We start from the raw sequence: 15670 nt of genomic DNA on the forward strand, positions 1-15670 counted from the left end.
TACAGGCAATTTCTTCTTGATTTCTTCCAAGATCCAGATGAAATGACAGTAGGCAACCCAAAATGAAAGCAACATGAAATGAAAGCAGCTTGGTCCAATTTGTCACTTCTATCCTACGAACTAGTGCATAGCAGCCCAGTAAACTCCAACGAAGGATCTAGCTAGAAATTCATATTAAAAACCACAATAAAGAAATGCAATGTGCATAGCAATGGCAAAGGAGGTGGTTGAGAGGCAATGAAGATAGAAGGAGAAGGTGTAGAAGAAAGGCTATTGGGAAATACCTAATCTAGCTCTGATACCACATGAAGAACTATAGGAGACTATGGATGTTCAAACTTCAAAGTAGGTTGACATGACAAGGAGAAGAAGAATCATAAGCAAGAAACATATCTTCCATTAGAGAACACCTCAATATCATAGGTATAAGTACATGATCCATCTTATCTATTATGGTACACATGTCACTATCTCACACACTAAATCTTTTTATCCAATCATCACTTATTCTCTTCACTCTCTCATCCAATCACATAATTCCCTCTTCATATGACTCTTCCACTCTTCTCTTGAGTACATACAATATGTCTTGCATCGACATCAATTGTCTTTGCACACGAGGATTACCATAAAGAGAGCGAAGAGAAGTGAGAGATCCCTAAAAAGTAAGTGGGATTAAAACATTTATGAGCAAGTGAACCCTTTTTTCCTTCTTCCAAAATGTCACAAAAATGATATCATTTCAAAGATGATCTATATTTTCAATCGTCAAAGACTAACAAAATGGAATCATGACTATTAAGTTGCTCACAATCTCATTGCAAAAAGTAAATCAAACACAACTACTATCATAGTAGCACCTCATATATATGATTCAAACTTAGTAAGACTTTCCACATTGTAGATTCACATGCCTTCCATCCCATGGCTCCTCAAAGAAAAGTTAAGAATCAAAGAATCAACTCTCTACGGTCCAAATAGAACCAAATGAATTAAGATTTACAAGGTCAAGGAAACGAACAAATGTTCAAGAAGGGTGTATTAGTGTGACTTCAATGGAGATGTGTATAAGCATGCCCATGTTTGTGAGGGCTTGGTGTGTATGCTCCCCTGCCCTGGCCTGCTGGAAACAGAGAGATGGAGCCAGGGACAAGCAAATGACAGATTCTATCATCATGTTCCCTTTACAAAATGATGAAGCCACCACTTTGTTCTGAGTTGGTAGACAAATTGCCTTTATAAATTCTACCACCATCTTCTCCTTAAAAAATGATACCAACCACCTCTTTGTTCTGGTTGACAATCAGATCAAGATGTGCATGCTAAATCCCGGTGTAACCAACACAGTTACACTCTTGCTCGGACGAGACACTATGCCAGCCCCTCAAATTCTGCTAATCTGCACCTTCAAGTTCATCGACATCATCTGGTAAAGCATCATCCTCCAGTTCATCTCCCAGTATGATCTCATTTGCATCTGTGCAGCAAGAAAAATAAATTTTTACATTTGTTTCTAACAAACGGTCAAATTGTCCATATTGTTGCGAGCCCCCTATATTCAAACAAATTATCAAACCCTCTGTCATAGAAGTATTAACATGAGCAATAGTGCCACAAACATCACATAGAAAAACCTTCATGTAAGACATGACAGAGAACATTGTCAGTTTCTACACAACTTCTTGGAGCTAATTTTAGGATACAAGATGATCCACTGCTGCTTAAGAGTTATATATATACCTTTGTAAGACTAGAATATATCCAATCATACAAATTTAGATTTTGTGTTGTTCTAAAATCCGAAAATCTACACAGAAAATAAAAGAGACAACGAAAGAGAAGAGAAAAGAGGTAACAAAAACTTAATAGTACTGAGTCTCTGAATGTTGTGAAGATACCCGTTGCCATTTTGTCTCAAATTTAATCCATAAAAAGGGATGGGTCATGCCTCTAAAAAGTACTTCGCAATCACACGCAAGCATCAAACTATCAAACCTTTCCCCACATAGATCTGAACTAGACCCTGTAGCATCTCCAGGTTACACGACCTAACCTTTTGAAATGCAAGTACTGCTGTAGAATATGCAAGTACTTCCGTGCAATGAGCTGACCCCATTTTTAGGATCAGGTGGTGTTCCCAAAGATCCACACCCAGTAAAATCACTGAAGAAAACACAGTTCGTCAAAATTCTTAGGTTGCTCCCAAACAAAATACTCCTTTGTACATATAATATAGTTACAAGGACTGCCTCTCCTGAAATGCCAGTTTCAGCCCCTTCCTTGCCCTTCCCTTGCACCCACTAGTTACTCTGCCTACCATGTACTCACCTAGCCCCATCGTATTCTACCTCTGCCCCCTGGTGCAAGTTGTGAGAGATACAACCAAAATCATCTACAAAAACTAGAACCTCAATGTTACGAGCATCCTTTAGGGATGACACAAGCAAAATCTACTAGCTAGGAGACAGCCAGCAGAGGACAGCCAAGGGCTGCCACAGGGCAGCAAAACAGGCCATGCAGGCCTGGAAATCAGAACAGACACGTGCAGGCAGGCACTGGAAAGGAAGATGGAAGGAGAGAGAGAGAGAGAGAGGGGGGGGAGGGGGGCGGGGGGGGGGGGGGGGCGAGGATAGGGAGAGGGAGTGTATGAGTGTGTGTGTGAGGTGCAATGTGGAGAGTAGGAGGGGGTAAGATTAAAGGTCACATCAAAAGTACCTACAAGAGTGTGTTAGAAATCGACCAACAGAGGGTATGCACATTGGAAGACTAGGAGCTCACACAGTGTGTGTGGGGTGTGCAATCACAAATGTGCATCACATAGATGTGCAGATCAGGAAACAGTCAGTAGATATAGCCAGATATAGAATCCACCAAAACAATATATTTCCGACCAAAACTATGGACACAACAAAAGAGAGAGATTCAGAGTCCCACCCATGATGTGGTCCTCTAATCTTACCAAAGGTCCTTCTCTATCTGCTAGTCACTTCTGGAACCCTGAGTCCGCGTGCTTCACCTCGAGCATATGTAGACTTTCCGTCTAGATCCAAACACCTTGCTGCCCTAGAAGACAGCCAAGGTCCAGCCCTTAATGAACTCAGTCTGGGGCAGCCCCTAGTCTCCTCTGCCTCCTGGATATAGGCCTGAGGGTGTGAGTACAGCTGCTCCTGCTGCTCCTCTGATGGCTGACCTGTTGAATGATTTATGCCCCTCCAAGGGGGGCCTTTTATAGGGGCAGATGGTTCCTCAAAGTCCCCCGACCAGCAGGGTGCTGACCGACTTAACTGCCCCTCCAACTGACCCCACCAACCCTTGTTTATAAGGCTGTGGGCACACCTTTTAGGGCTGTGTGCTGGCCGACCTGGTTGGCCAGCCGACCAGCCAGCTTAGCCCTATATAAGGGCAGGTCACTGCCCACTAGCAGCCCCCTTTGCTGCTCCACCTGACCACCGGGGTGCCCTGCATACCTGCCCTCCTGCCAGGCCTATTGCAGGCAATAGATCTGCCCACAAACCTGTCCATAGGTTTTTGCCTTTGCTGCTGCAGCACCCCGCCATGTGTAGTCATCCATCAGCGCCATCTTGCTGCTCTCCAATCACCTTCTGCCAGGCCAAATCCAGGGCCAGATGCCCCGTCATCTTTTCTGCACATAAGCTCCTCTTGATGCAGCCTCTGTTTGCTGTAAGGTGCTGCCCATGTGGCAGCCCCCTCTCTCTGTCTTCTCTGGGCATATCTCACCCTAGGTCTCCCTCCCCCATGCTCTCCTCATATGGGGGCTTACAAATGGGGAGGTGACCTTTCCAACAGAGTGGTGGTTTGGACTTATATAGTCCCCTCGACAATCCCCTCTAATTCTCACTAGAGTACTCCTACATTAGTCCCTCTTCCCCCTTTCATTACAGCCATCACTTTGTTGGAAAGGTCACCTCCCCATCTGTAAGCCCCCAAATGAGGAGAGCATGGGGGAGGGAGACCTAGGGCAGAAGATGCCCAGAGAAGAGAGAGAGGGGGGGCTACCACATGGGCAGCACCTCACAAGAGAAGAAGGCTGCAACAGATGGCGCGAACTACAGTGCAGATGGTGGGGCATCCAAGTGATGGAGCAGGCTTACAGGTGGGCAGATCAGAGTGGCGCAGCAGACCAGCACATGGGTCGGCCAGGAGAGAGGCTGGTTGGGCTGCTTCGAGGCAGCCAACCAGGCCTTATATAGGGCTGACCTAGGGGCTGGGCCCTTGCCTAGATTGGAGGGCCAAAAGCCCTAAAAATGTGGGCCATAAAGGCCTAGTTTTGTGAGCCCTTAAAGGGCTGAACCAGCAGCAGACTGGTCGGCCAATATGAGGCTGGCTGGTCGGTTTTCTCAGCAGGCCTTAGGGCCTATATAAGGAGAGGCTCTTGGCCTCATTTCAGCATCCAGCAAGTCAGCAAACAGAGGAGCATCAGGAGCAGTGAAAGCCTGATCTTTGGGCCTACATCCAGGAGGCAAAGCAGGGCCAGAGTTGCTGCAGACTGAGCTCACTTGGGGCTGAGCCTAGGCTGTCTACTAGGGCAGCAAGGTGCTGAGATCTTTAGACGGAAAGTCTACTTACGCTCGAGGTGAAGCACGCGGGCTCGAGTCTAGAGATAGCCAGCAAATAGGAGAAGTACCTTGTGGTAAGATCAGAAAACCACACCATTGGTGGGACTCTGGATCTCTCTCTTTTGTATTGTGTCCATAGTTTTGGACGAAAATATATTATTTTGGTGGTTTCTCTATCTGGCTGGTTCATTGTCTATTGATGAGTCTGTACATCTATTTTATGCACATAAGTTAAGAAGTTTGTGATTCCACATCCCACACTACACTATAGAGCTCCTGGGCATTACTATCAGTCTTCCGTTGTGCGTACCCTCTGTTGGGTACTTTCTAACACACTTCAAATAGAACTGTGTCCTCTCAATTACATGCTTAGGCTATCACACTAATTCTGATCAGCCTAGTAAAAGATAGGGTTACTCTTTGACAATTCTCTCAGGCTATCATAAGTGTTCATCCTCTTGTTGTCCTTTCCATTTGATAAGGTACTCAATGTATACCTTACTGTGAAGTAATCTATCTCTGAAAACCACAATGCACTCGGGGACATACATAGGTGGCAAATCTGGAAGAATTTACACATGCCGGCTCACATGTGGTTTCAGCAAAAACACATGAAACACATGGTGAATCTCGGAAGTGTGCAGTATATCTAATTGATAAGCCAATTTCTTACCCTTGCAGATGATTCTGCAAGAATCATAATACCGATGATCAAGCTTTGTGTTGGTATTATCCTTCAATGAAACATGACAATATTTGTAGTCCATGGAGACGTAAATGCATAATCCACTTCCTTGAAAAACCAAGTATCTCCCATGCTCACTCGCATACTTCTTCTGCTTGGCTTGAGCATCTTGCATAGCCAATTCTAGAAGATCCTTCATCCTCTCCAAGTCATCTCGTGCTTGCGATTTTTCACAACCACATCTACAATTGAGAAGGGTCCCACTTCATACCCATACATTGCCCTAACCGGGCTCATTCCAAATTCCAATGGAGAGATGCTTAGTGTTGTTATGGCAAAATTTAGCAAGTGCAAGCCACTTATCCCATGACCTCTAGGTATCATGCGAAAAAATGCCTCTGCAATGCAAAGTATTCTCTCGTTCGTGAGTGCTTCAAAGGTTGTTCGCTTTTCTTATGTTATGCAGTAGACCAAAGTGAAGGGATAGAGAAAGTCACGCAAGATATGGCCCTCCAATGGGGAAGAGCACCTAGCGCACAGCCATCTTCTTCCATCCACCATTGTGCATCAATGGCTACTCTTCAGCAGTTAAATCTCTCTCTTCTTTCCACAAGTACTCCTCTCTTGATGGTACATAATCTGTTCTGAGTACGGAATCTCTTCTTATTGGCTGTCTTGGGAACCTGAGCCTTCTAAATATGTTCTTTTACTTGCTTAATAACCTATAACATATCCTCAGCAAACTAGTCAGCAACAAAAAAATTTCGCCCAAACATGTTATCGACTGGGTAAAGATCGGCCATCATTAATTTCAAATGGGGCTTTCTTGGTATAGTATCTCAAGCATCACAAGCCTTTGTTAAGCAAGATCGCATCAAAGGAGACTATCATAACTAAATCACCCATTGCATTCATTCCAAGCATTCCTAAAAAATTTCCCATCATACAGGGCATAGCAGTTTGCATCCATGGCTGCATCCCAATGTTTCCATACATCATATTTGGCATCATAGCCAGCATATCTCCAAACATCTTCCCCTGATAGCCTTGCATGCTAGGCTGAAATCCATAAGGGAAATGTCCAAGCATCCCCATGCCTTGCTCAGGCTGTCCAACCATCACCTAAAACATTATATCTCCTCCGAAATAACCTGTGGGCATAGAAGATGGAGGGAAAGTTTGCTGTCCTGAACCAAAAAATTGAAAGCTCTAGGGATTTCCACCAATACCTGATGCAGGAGGCATTGCGCCAGCCTGCAGAGTCTTCTTCTTCGGCTTCAAAGGTGCATTGACAACTTCTGCATTAACTGTGCAAAAATCTGAGCGGTTCCCTACAACTGTGCTTTGAACTGTTCATCCGCATTTGGCTTCTCAACCTCTCCCTCTTCATGACGAGAACCCTAGTGGCACGCTCCGATTGAACGGGCTGTTCATCATCTTCCTCCCACCATGCAGTATAACCCAAGGACTCTGATTTCTCCTCAGCATCTGTGCTATGTGCAATGGCTGGAAATTTCTCTTGGCTACAAATTTATTACAGCAACCAGTATTTGCTGTCCCGACCCAAACAAAACCAAGGGCTCACCCTCTTGAAGAAGATGGCGATATACCAGCAACGGAACCACTGTAACCGGCCTTCGGGATCTCCAAAGGGCAGTGAACGGATAACAACCAGGCTGTCCAACCATCACCTAAAACATTATATCTCCATGCCTTGCTCAGGCTGTCCAACCATCACCTAAAACATTATATCTCCTCCGAAATAACCTGTGGGCATAGAAGATGGAGGGAAAGTTTGCTGTCCTGAACCAAAAAATTGAAAGCTCTAGGGATTTCCACCAATACCTGATGCAGGAGGCATTGCGCCAGCCTGCAGAGTCTTCTTCTTCGGCTTCAAAGGTGCATTGACAACTTCTGCATTAACTGTGCAAAAATCTGAGCGGTTCCCTACAACTGTGCTTTGAACTGTTCATCCGCATTTGGCTTCTCAACCTCTCCCTCTTCATGACGAGAACCCTAGTGGCACGCTCCGATTGAACGGGCTGTTCATCATCTTCCTCCCACCATGCAGTATAACCCAAGGACTCTGATTTCTCCTCAGCATCCGTGCTATGTGCCATGGCTGGAAATTTCTCTTGGCTACAAATTTATTACAGCAACCAGTATTTGCTGTCCCGACCCAAACAAAACCAAGGGCTCACCCTCTTAAAGAAGATGGCGATATACCAGCAACGGAACCACTGTAACCGGCCTTCGGGATCTCCAAAGGGCAGTGAACGGATAACAACCAGCAAATACTTAATTTACAACCACTCAGAACTTCCCACAACAAACCAAATCAACTTAGAACATAACACCCGAGAGCTAGATCGCTCACATCTTGCACCGGACATCAAATTGGCCCTAAACTTAGTGCCCCTTTTGGTATTTCTTTATCTTTTATTCAAAAGGCATCCAAATACAAGAAAGCACCGCAATGCATCAGCTCACACACAGCCAACTGCATAATCCGTTCACAGGGACTTCCGTCTTGCACCGGACACCAGATTGGCCCTAAACTTAGCGCCCCTTTCGGTATTTCTTATCTTTTATTCAGAAGGCATTTAAATACAAGAAAGCACCACAGTGCACTAAGCCCACAAACAGTCAACTGAATAATCCGTTCACAAGCACTTCCATCCTGCTATGTAATCACAAAAAAGGCACCCTAGTCCAGTGCAACATTACATAGCGGCCCTTCTTTCGGATCTGGCTGAGGGTTCTAACTCATAACTTTGATACCCACTAGGGGAGTCTTGGCAAGAGAGATATCAGCCCAATCTGCCTTGGTAGCTCTGAATACTCGTCAAGGGAGTCCTCGCAAGACAGAGGCCAGCAAAACAACCACACCTGGCTATTCCTGAGAAAAAGAAAGGCCAGCTACGCAAAGCATAAGGATTTGAAGATAATGAGGCAATAGGAGAGCTCCCAGAAAGCAAGCAACCGATCGGAAAGCTCGGGAAACCCTCGCAAAAACAGCAAAGCATGGAAAAACGAAATTCCTTGCCAAGATCTCTGGCACCTTGTTGGTGAAAATCAGCCAAAGCAACCATGGAAAACCTGTTGGAAGAGAATCGCCAAGCCTGGAGACCTCTTGGAGAAATTCGCCAACCCTTCAAGCACCTGGATGGCCTGGCAGACGAGAAAACTTGAAAGCAGAGTGCTAGAGATCACTCGAACGGCCCAGACAAGTGTGAAACTGAAAAACGGTGGACTAGAAGGCCTCTCTAGCAAATTGCACAATCTCTGGACAGCCCTAGTAGATACAAATTACAAAACTGATGGTCAGCCCTGGAAACACGCAAAATGGTGAATTGCCCTGTCTAGAAGCAGAGGAGAGCTTGAAAAAAGTGCACAATCACCACTGCCTGTCCTGAAAGGCTCCCAAGCAAATTGCGGTTTTATAAATGAGCTCCCGGAAGAGCTCTGATGAAGTGTAAATTCCTGTAGCAGTCTCTAGGAAGTGTGATTTTGCTGTCTAGGACCTGGCAGGGCTCTTGAGTGATGGCAGATCTGACAAATTGTCTCCCGGAGGGTGTCTGGATAGCTAGGAAGTAAGAAAAACGAGATTCTGATCTGAGAGAAAGCTGAACCAGCCCTGACTTAGCCCCCAATCCACTTGCGTCAAGAATATCTGCCCTTGCTTGCCTTGCACGTCACTAGATCTTTACCCCTCTCTAACCCTCAAATCCTGTCTTGGCCCACAAAATTAATTGCATTGAAGTGTCCTTTACAGATTTAATCAATTTGAGGCCAGGCCAGTCACCGTAAATTCACGTCCCTGTGATACTATATAATGCTTTTAATCCTCCCAAAATCCTCCTCTCCACACATGCATTCCATTCGTAGTTGTCTGTGAAACCTATGTAAAGATAGTGGGAGAGAGGGAAGGAGTCTCACTTGCGGCTTTCTCACATACACAATGGGGGAATACACACAAAGGTGAAGGCTGAAAACAGTCTTCCTCTTCTTAGTTGTATAAGCCAAAAGAACTCTAGTACAAAGAAATAGAAGAACCCTATATGTGGGTCTCAAACCAAACTCAACTAACTAAGGTGGCATACTAACTGAACCACGAACTAGAGTAAATAAGGATAGCTGTCATCCAGCTATTATTCATGGGCGGTGTACCAACCGCATCTGCAGCTAACAAGTCGGTGACATAAATGCACAACGGTCACTCTGGCACATCACGAGTGGAGCTCGATATCTCAACACTCTCCCTCGAGCTCAATCCCAATTCCTGCACACCAAGCAGGTCTCTGAACTTGCGCAACTTCTCTGCGCCCAATGCCTTCGTGAATATGTCAGCTACCTGATCCTCTGTGCTGAAATAAACTAGATCAATAAGACCTAGTAAAACCTTCTCCCACACATAGTGATAAAGCACCTCAATGTGCTTTGTTCTAGCATGATAGAGTGGGTTATTTGCCAAGTGTATACTGCTCATGCTGTCACAATAAATGACAATTGGTCAATCTGTAGACTGATGTATATCATAGAGTAGCTTATGCAACCAAGCTACCTCACATGCAGCCATTGCTGCACCCCTATACTCAGCCTCTGTGCTGAACAAGGCAACTGTAGGCTGTTTCTTGCTGCTCTAAGTGACTGCAGCACTCCCAAAAGAGAACACATATCCACCGGTAGATCGTCTATCAGAAATACTACCAGTCCAATCAGCATCAGTGTATCCATGCAACTGTATTTGAACCCCAGTCTCATAAAATAGTCCATACTGCAATGTGGACTTCACATACCTCAGTATGCATCTAGCCGCATCTAAATGCGATTTCCTTAGAGCCCGCATAAACAGTCTGCATAAACTGACTTACCAATCCAACAGCATAGTTCAAATCTGACCTGATAATAGTCATATAAATCAAACTTTATACTATGTGTTTGTACATAGTAGGGTCTTCTAGAAGCTTACCTACATCTGCAGCTTCACATTCTGCTTCAAAGGAACTGAAATAGACTTACAGCCTGTCATCCCATATTTGAACAGCATGTCCAATCCACACTGCCTCTGCAAGAGCTGTATCCCACTTGGCGATCTAATCACCTCAATGCCCAAGAAATAACGCAACTCTCCCAAATCCTTCATCTCAAACTTTTGCTTCAATAGCATTTTCACATGAAGGATATCTTCATCACTATCACCTGTGATGATCAAATCATCAACATAAATGACAAGCAACATAATACATTTCTCTGTTTTTCTCACATAAAGTGAGAAATCTGTCTTGAAAATCTGAAAGCCAATAGTGACAAAATACTGTCCTATCTTGTCAGACCATGCTCTAGGTACTTGCTTCAAGCCATACAAGGCTTTTTCAACCTGCAAACAAACTCAGGATGAACAGCATGAACATAACCTGGTGGCTGCTCCATAAAGACCTCTTCTTGCAAATCACCATGCAAGAAAGCATTCTTTACATCCATCTAATGTAAAGACCATCCCTTTGATGTAGCCATAGCAATGACTGCTCTTACAGTTGCCATCCTTACAACCGGACTGAATGTTTCTTCATAATCAATGCCATATGTCTGTGCATACCCCTTAACTACTAATCTTGCCTTGTATCTGTTCACAGAACCATCTGCATTATACTTGACCTTATAAACCCACTTACAACCAATTGCATTCTTGTCTTTAGACAAAGGCACCAATTCCCATGTAGCATTTGCTTCCAAAGCATCCATGACTTACTCTAATTTTTCTTTTCCCATGGCTTGCTCAAAAGAAGTGGATTCTGGTTCATGTATCACTTTGACCATATAGGCATAGTGAATGGTTGTAAATCCATCATATTTCAGCCTATCCACAGGATACCTAGCTCTGGTAGACCTGCGCAAAATAGGCTCATTTTCACGTGCTCTCAAAACATCTCTGATCTTCCTTACTCCAGGTGTAACAACAGAAGGAATACCCAACTCATCATCAATGCTCTGTTCTGAGCCACTGGATTCACCATCCACATAAGAGTCACCTGCATTCACATCAAACATGGGCTGATCTACCTTCTCTTTTCCTTTTCGTGATACCGACAAACCACTATCTGCATTGCTTTGCGGAGATTCTCCTGATCTCAATCTGCCTGTCCATGGCGAAGTATGTAAATCACTACTAGAGAACACTACAGGTTCACTAATATTTTGTGATTGCTGCTGTGAATTCTGTGCAGCATTACTATTTTATGCATCTACATCAATCATCACATTTACTGATTTATACCAGCTGCTCATCTCATCAAAAACAACATCTCTGCTCACTGTAAACTTACGAGTAGAAGGGTTATAACATCTATACCCTTTCTGCTGCAAAGAATAACCAATAAAGACGCGCTTCTCAGCTTTTTGATCCAACTTGGACCTCAACTCATCTGGCACATGAACATAGGCAATGCAACAAAAAATTTTCAGAGGAGAAATATATGGTTTCCTACTAGTATACATCTCCTCTGGCGTCATCCCATGTATTGCTGCAGTGGGAGTCATGTTCATTATGTAAACTGCTGTAGCAACTGCTTCAGCACAATAATAATCTGGAATGCCTTTTTCATTTAGCATGGCCCGAGATACCTCTCCAATATGCATGTTTTTCCTTTCTGCAAGTCCATTTTGCTGTGGGATATGACTGCATGAATATTGCTGCTTTATGCCGCCATACTCCTGCAGGAGCCTTGCAAACTCATTTGAGAGGTACTCTCTGTCATGACAAGAGAAATGATTATTTAGTTAATTAATAGTCATTAGAACTTTATTATTGTTAGGCGCCAATTTGATGGTGCGGTTATATGTTTGTATTTATGATCGATCAAGCAGTGTAAATAGTACCGCCAAAACTATGTAACATTGGCCAATGATTAGTAATAAAGATGTGCACACACGTGTCTAGGTCCTAGGGACAATAGGAAAGGGAAAGGGTGCATTAGAGTGCATTGAATGGTAGGTGCATGGGTCATAGGCTAAGGATAGGTATAAATGGGAAGATGGAACTTGAGTGATCTCAAGGGACATTAATGAAAGGGTATCACCCTTTCATTGTGAATCTCACGTTGCATTCTTTCTACCACATTGCATTCATCCGTCATCTCTCTCCCACCTTGCATGTAGGTCGAAAAAAAGAAATAAGTACTCTCACGAGAGCGCTCTTCCCCATTGGAGAACCAATCGGCATTCAAATTGCACACATTTACATTTTCGAAAAGTGTGGATCTTCACATTTGGTATCAGAGCGGCAACGATCCACGAGCGGGACGAGAAGAGAGCGACAGTTACGAACGACGGAAGTCACAAGAGAGGTTGCGGAAAAGGATCACGACTGACCGATCTCAAGGTTCTGAGACAAGGGATTTTTCTGAAAAATTATGGCCTTCAACGGTGAACGGGGTGTCCTCACGGGGTAGATTGCGCTCCCCCCCCCCTCCCCCCATGTGAATGTACCCTTAAACCGTGAGAAAAAGAGATCCCCGTTCTACCCAACGGGAAGTCGGATCGGAATAAGATTTTAAGGGAGTGATCCACCCATCAAGTACCCCCTATAACGGTATCTAGAGCTCCAATCCGCTCAAAACAAGTAGCCCAAACGGAGCGTACCAGTTTACAGCAGAAATACAAGAAGAAAAGCTTGAAAGAGAAGGAAAAGGAGATCATTTTAAGTGTCTTCTCAACACAAACGAAGCGGGAGTCGGATAAGTACCACCAACTCTACAACACTTGAAGTTTGCTGTAAAATAAACCTTTTTTTTTGAAATTACAGCAAGACATTTTCTCTCTTGTATTAAGGAAAGAATATAAGGGGAAGGGACATATAACAATGAACTTATTCCTTTTCCTCCATTACCCCAAGGAGAGAGAGAAAGAACACCTTCACCCCCTCTTGAAGAGGATGGATTAGGTGAGAGTTATACACATCTTGAGTATGATAACCCACAAATAGATTTACAGCAGTCTCTCCTTCAAGAACCTCTTGATAGGGAGTTCTCCTTTCGTAATGAAAGAAGAAATGATACCAACCAAGAACAAGGGCTGAGTTCACGCCTTCAACTCAAAACCCAATACACATGGATTATAATCTAAGTGCAAGAGGAAGAGAGGAGACTCCTGTTGATAAGCTGGTTTTCCAGCTTAGCAATATGATTGAGCAGTCCATTATGACAAGATTAGGGACTAAGAGGACTTTAAACTTCGGGTATGAAGAGTTGACTAACCCTTCTAAGAGGTCCAAATTCCAACCGCGAGAGAGAATTGAGTTCCCCAAATATGATGGGGCAAGGGAGGCTGACAAAATCCTCGATTGGATTCGTCATTTTGAGCTATACTTTGCCCATCAAGACAAGACCGAGCAAGAGAAGCTTGCTCTTGCCACATTGCATCTGCAGAAGGATGCTCTAATGTGGTGGTCCTTGTCACAAACAGGAAAACAGCCTATTCATGAATGGGCTAAATTCGTGGAGCAATTGAAAGCCACTTTCATGCCACCGAGGCATGAAGAGAACCTAACCTTTCATTGGGAGAGGTTTAGGCAGTTCGATAATGAGAGTAATGCAGATTTTACAGCCAAATTTTGGAAACTCTCTCTAGAGTTACCCGAAAAGAGTAAGGAAGATAGGAGAAACAAGTATTTAGCAGCTTTAAGCCCAAAAGTTAGGTACGAGGTTGAAATGTTTAACCTGACCACGCTTAAGGACCTCACTAAGCTGGCTGAAATAGCCGAGAGAAAATTAAATCCTCGTAAACCCTTCAATAAGGAGTATGGGTCATCATCTAAGACCAATAATATACCCACTTTTAGGAAACCAAACCGGTTTAAGAATAATAAAGGGAAGGGTAAAGCTCTTGTAAGGAATGTGAACAGCCAATCACGTCCTGGATGGGTGCCATTTCCTTCTATGACTGACGAAGAGAAGAGGAAGTTGATTAAGGAAGGAAAATGTTTCGAGTGTAAGAAACATAAGCCAGGGCACATATGGCATAAGTGTCCCGTTCTCTTAGCTAAGATTGCCAAGACGAATTCAGTAAAAGGGAAAGCCAAGGCATCCAAGCAGGAGGGTGAGGCTTCTACCTTGTCACCCTCGAAATCTACTGTGACTATTGAGCCAATAGTGAATGCTGTCCATTCAGCCAATACCTTTGGGCCTCATGATCTTTTTAAGGTGTATGGATTCGTGAATGGACAGAGAATAGTGGTTCTCCTAGATGATGGATGTAATTATGACTTAGTAAGTGATAGATTGGCAAAATTACTCCATCTTAAACCAGAACAAATAAAAAACATGTCGCTTTCAGGAGCTTTTAGGGGACACAATGAAGAAGACACATCCATAGTACGAAATATTCCTTTTCGTATACAAAAATATAGAGATCGAAGGGATTTTCTAGTAGCCCCTTTACAAGACGTTGACATGATTCTAGGTAAACCATGGCGGTATGATTTTAACCTTGCTATTCATCCTCATACTCATCATTGTTGCTCTGTACATAAGGATGAAAACATAAGGATCGTAAGGGATCGGGACGTGTATACAATTCCATTGATTACTCCTACCCAAGCGAAAATATTGGTAAAAAGAGGGGTAGATTGTAATCTTGTGTATATACGGGATTCACGAGATCTTCATATCTCAAAGAAGATCGGAAGAGAAATGAGTTCCTTAGAGCTTATGAGGATCGATTTTCAAGAGATGACTCATTCGAATTGCCTATGGAGAGAGAAGATGATCATGCCATAGACTTAGAGCCAGGAGCTTCTCCTCCATGTAGAGCCCCATATAGGATGAACAGGATAGAAATGGAGGAGGTAGAAAAACAAATTGAAGATCTGTTGCAAAAAGGCCTGATTCGTCCAAGCAGTTCTCCATTTGGAGCACCTGTATTATTGGTTAAGAAGAAGGATGAATCATATCGTATGTGTATAGATTACCGTGCTTTGAATAAACTTACGATTAAGAACCGGTATCCGATTCCAAGAGTGGATGATTTACTAGATATGCTTAAAGGTGCTAAAGTTTTTAGCAAATTGGATTTGAAATCTGGTTATCATCAACTTCGTATGAAAGCTGGGGATGAACACAAGACTGCTTTTCACACTCTCACTGGACATTATGAGTTTTTGGTCATGCCTTTTGGCCTAACTAATGCTCCAGCCACTTTTAGTAGGCTGATGAGAAGGGTTTTGCGACCCTACTTGGGAAAATTTGTCATAGTCTTTTTTTATTACATTTTAGTGTTCAGCCGGAATGAGGAAGAGCATAAGGATCACCTTGCTAAGGTGATGGAGCTCCTAAGGAAGGATCGATTGTTCCTAAATACCAAGAAGAGTGAGGTCTTCAAGACAGAAATAGAGTATTTGGGACACATTGTG

The 15670-nt window shown here is 43.7% G+C and overlaps 1 protein-coding gene across 2 annotated transcripts in view; it reads right to left on the reverse strand.

The window, feature by feature from the left end:
* Positions 1 to 834: 834 nt before the first annotated feature.
* DBR1 (debranching enzyme 1) overlaps positions 835 to 15670 on the reverse strand; it is a 29895-nt gene continuing 15059 nt past the window's right edge. The window contains exon 9 of one of the 2 annotated variants that reach the window (XM_087374698.1): positions 835 to 1477. In XM_087374698.1, coding sequence (XP_087230824.1) covers positions 1395 to 1477 — 83 coding nt within the window. In that variant the 3' untranslated portion in view covers positions 835 to 1394. The remainder of the gene's footprint in view (positions 1478 to 15670) is intronic. The other variant, XM_087374699.1, reaches the window with a different exon arrangement.

The sequence above is a fragment of the Dipteris shenzhenensis genome, chromosome 5, assembly GCF_047967505.1.
Source record: "Dipteris shenzhenensis isolate YYH24624 ecotype China chromosome 5, Dip_SZ_1.0, whole genome shotgun sequence".
Lineage (NCBI taxonomy): Eukaryota > Viridiplantae > Streptophyta > Polypodiopsida > Gleicheniales > Dipteridaceae > Dipteris > Dipteris shenzhenensis.